Genomic DNA, 3,095 nt, shown 5'->3' with positions numbered 1-3,095 from the left:
GCCAGCGCGAGAAGCTGGAGACAACAGAAGACTGAGATGAGACGGCCAGTGGAGTTGGGAGTCCACCGAGCACCGTGCTGCGAGCCTGTCGTGTCCCTTGTCAGCAGCAGGAGAACCCCCTGTGGCTGTGCCCCTGATCGTCCTTCCAAAATCCTGCTCGTGCAGGTGGGGACCCTGTCGTCCTCCACCATCCCTCGTTTGGATCGTCTGTTTTCTTTCTTTAGGCACGAGACTGGCGCGCACTGGCACTAACAGGCACTAACAGGTACACCAGTGTGCAGCGTGGCAGAGAAGAATTTTACAACAAAACTCCCTCGCACAGAGAAGAAACTTCGAGCAACGGAGTGATGCGCCAGCTGTGGATGCAGAACCAGCAGAAGGCGTGCACCTGCTGCGCCCGGCGCCCCCGACGTGCCTAGAGATAGATCTCGGCACTGCTTGTGTAGTTTATTTTTGCTTGGCCGGCACTCATGATGAAATTCTGCAAAAACCTGACCGGCCCCTCGAGGAAGAAGCTAACAAACACGTAACGGGTGGGGGGGGGTAATTAATAAAGAGTACCCGGGGCTTGCCTTCTCTTGCTCTTGTAAGCAGACGCGGGAGACGGAATTGTAGTAGTGTCTAGTGAGCAGCCAACCCGACGACTGCGGCCGACTGGTGCGAAAAAGAAGAAAGAATTTTATAACCAAACACTCTCTCACGACACTGGACACGGGACTGGCGCGCACTGGGCACTATCACTAACACAGCTCACAGGAAAGGGGAAGGACCCTCAGTTGACCAGGGGTTGTGCGCCAGGCCCTCCTTCTCGGCTCCAGCCAGTAGACAAGTATTGTCATCAACAGAGTAGAAGGATCTGACCTCGGGGCCGATGTGACCAAGCGCTGGTAGCGTGGTTTTACCTCACACCCATGGTCTCACAGTGTGCCGGCAGTCGCCGAGCAGTGTCGCTCACACAAGCCGCAGCACAAGTGACTGAGGGCCAGTGAGGGCGATCCCATCGCTGTGACAGCTGGTGGAAGCCGCACAGTAGGCTGTGCCAACTGTGCAGAGCGTGTGAGCAGCAGAGAAGCTGCTCTCCAGGCTTCTGTCGCAAAGAGCTGCATGCCACCGAAGGCGCTGTCGAGGTTCGCCGAGCGTGGCGCAGTTGGAGGAAGCCGCCACCGACGAGCGCGTTGGACTTTTCACTCCGGACAAAGACGGGGACACAGCGGACGGTGCGGGGCGTGTGCCCGTCTTACGTAGCGGCGAGGCGCGGGACCCTCCGTCTGTGGCGAGGTGGGTCGCGTCCTCCGATTTCCGTCAACTCACGGTCCTTCCCCCGCACATGCACATGCACATGTGCATGTGCATGTGCATGCTACATGTGCACATATTTGAGACACTATTGTGCATTGAGAGCGTACACAAGAAAGTTACTTTCGGGCACAACCGACGCGGCACGACACGACGCACAAACGCCACAGGCTGTGTGCACCCAGGGAGGCACGGAGCGATATATGGCATATGCGCACACGGGGCGCGTCTAGGCGACGGGCGACGGTGATGGCTGTCTACAGCGCAAAGACAACTCAACAACTGCTGGCTGGTTCAGTACTGCTAGTGCGCCGACTGACGCGCGGGGTGCGCCCTCGATCAACTACCTAGCTAGCGCCCGCCTCCGCAAGACAGATCATACAAGACAGTTGCCAAAGTCAGATTGCTCTATCTCTCCATCTCTCTATCTAGTCACGACTCTGCAAGACTGTTGCTGCTTGCTGAGCCGCGAGGAAGCACGCGAGGAAGGGGGCGAGGACATGCAGCAGGTGAAAGGAGGGCATGCGCTCGTCGCCCGTCCGGACGCGGAAGACAACGGCACCGCACGTAGCCGCGCAAGCAAAGTAACCCGCGGCGAGTAGCTTGCGGGTGGAAGAGAGGGCAGAGGGCGGTAGCGCCCCTAAGGAGGCGCCGACCGCTGTAGCGAGTGCGAGAATCGCCAATCTCGCCTCCGTCATCCTGTCCAGGTCACGCGACAGGTCTGCCGGCGAGCGGAGCAGGGCGTCGCCGACACGCAGCGTCGGGGCGCAAATGACCAGCAGCGTCGTCGCACGCGCGACAAAGCGAGGCGAGGCCCGAGCCAAGTTGGCGACGACCAGCACCACGAAGCCCGCGGCCCCAAGGAAGAAGGTTGGGTCGGTGGTGAGCTCGGCCACGAACGCGGCGAACACGACGACGAGGGCGAGCGAGACCTGGATCGGTGCGAACACGCTCCGCCACGAGCGCGGCGCAGAGAGCGGCGGCGGCGGCGGCGAAAGCGGCAGTGGGGCGGAGCTGCCTTGTTGCCGGAGGCTGGGGCCCGAGACAGCCAGGGCCGCGAGGAAGCACGCGAGGAAGGGGGCGAGGACATGCAGCAGGTGAAAGGAGGGCATGCGCTCGTCGCCCGTCCGGACGCGGAAGACAACGGCACCGCACGTAGCCGCGCAAGCAAAGTAACCCGCGGCGAGTAGCTTGCGGGTGGAAGGGAGGGCAGAGGGCGGTAGCGCCCCTAAGGAGGCGCCGACCGCTGTAGCGAGTGCGAGAATCGCCAATCTCGCCTCCGTCATCCTGTCCAGGTCACGCGACAGGTCTGCCGGCGAGCGGAGCAGGGCGTCGCCGACACGCAGCGTCGGGGCGCAAATGGCCAGCAGCGTCGTCGCACGCGCGACAAAGCGAGGCGAGGCCCGAGCCAAGTTGGCGACGACCAGCACCACGAAGCCCGCGGCCCCAAGGAAGAAGGTTGGGTCGGTGGTGAGCTCGGCCACGAACGCGGCGAACACGACGACGAGGGCGAGCGAGACCTGGATCGGCGCGAACACGCTCCGACGCGCCGGCAGCGGCCACGAGCGCGGCGCAGAGAGCGGCGGCGGCGGCGGCGAAAGCGGCAGTGGGGCGGAGCTGTCTTGTTGCCGGAGGCTGGGGCCCGAGACAGCCAGGGCCGCGAGGAAGCACGCGAGGAAAGGGAGGAAACCGTGCAGCAGCTGAAGGGAGGGCATGCGATCGTCGCCCGTCCGGGCGCGTTTGGCCATGGCACTGCACGTCACCACGCAAGCTACGTACGCCGCGGCGAGTAGCTTGCG

The 3,095-nt window shown here is 62.9% G+C and overlaps 1 protein-coding gene across 1 annotated transcript in view; it reads right to left on the bottom strand.

Annotated features, from left to right (window-relative positions):
* Nucleotides 1-1,724: 1,724 nt before the first annotated feature.
* Nucleotides 1,725-3,095, bottom strand: part of EMIHUDRAFT_121401 (hypothetical protein) — a gene marked incomplete at both ends in the record, with an annotated part of 4,146 nt that continues 2,775 nt past the window's right edge. Inside the window, one exon of the mRNA XM_005758247.1 lies at nucleotides 1,725-2,996. Coding sequence (XP_005758304.1) covers nucleotides 1,725-2,996 — 1,272 coding nt within the window. The remainder of the gene's footprint in view (nucleotides 2,997-3,095) is intronic.

Source organism: Emiliania huxleyi, assembly GCF_000372725.1.
Source record: "Emiliania huxleyi CCMP1516 unplaced genomic scaffold EMIHUscaffold_873, whole genome shotgun sequence".
In the NCBI taxonomy this organism is placed as follows: Eukaryota; Haptophyta; order Isochrysidales; family Noelaerhabdaceae; genus Emiliania; species Emiliania huxleyi.
The sequence above is the reverse complement of the archived record's forward strand: the minus strand, read 5'-3'. Positions and strand labels throughout refer to the sequence as shown.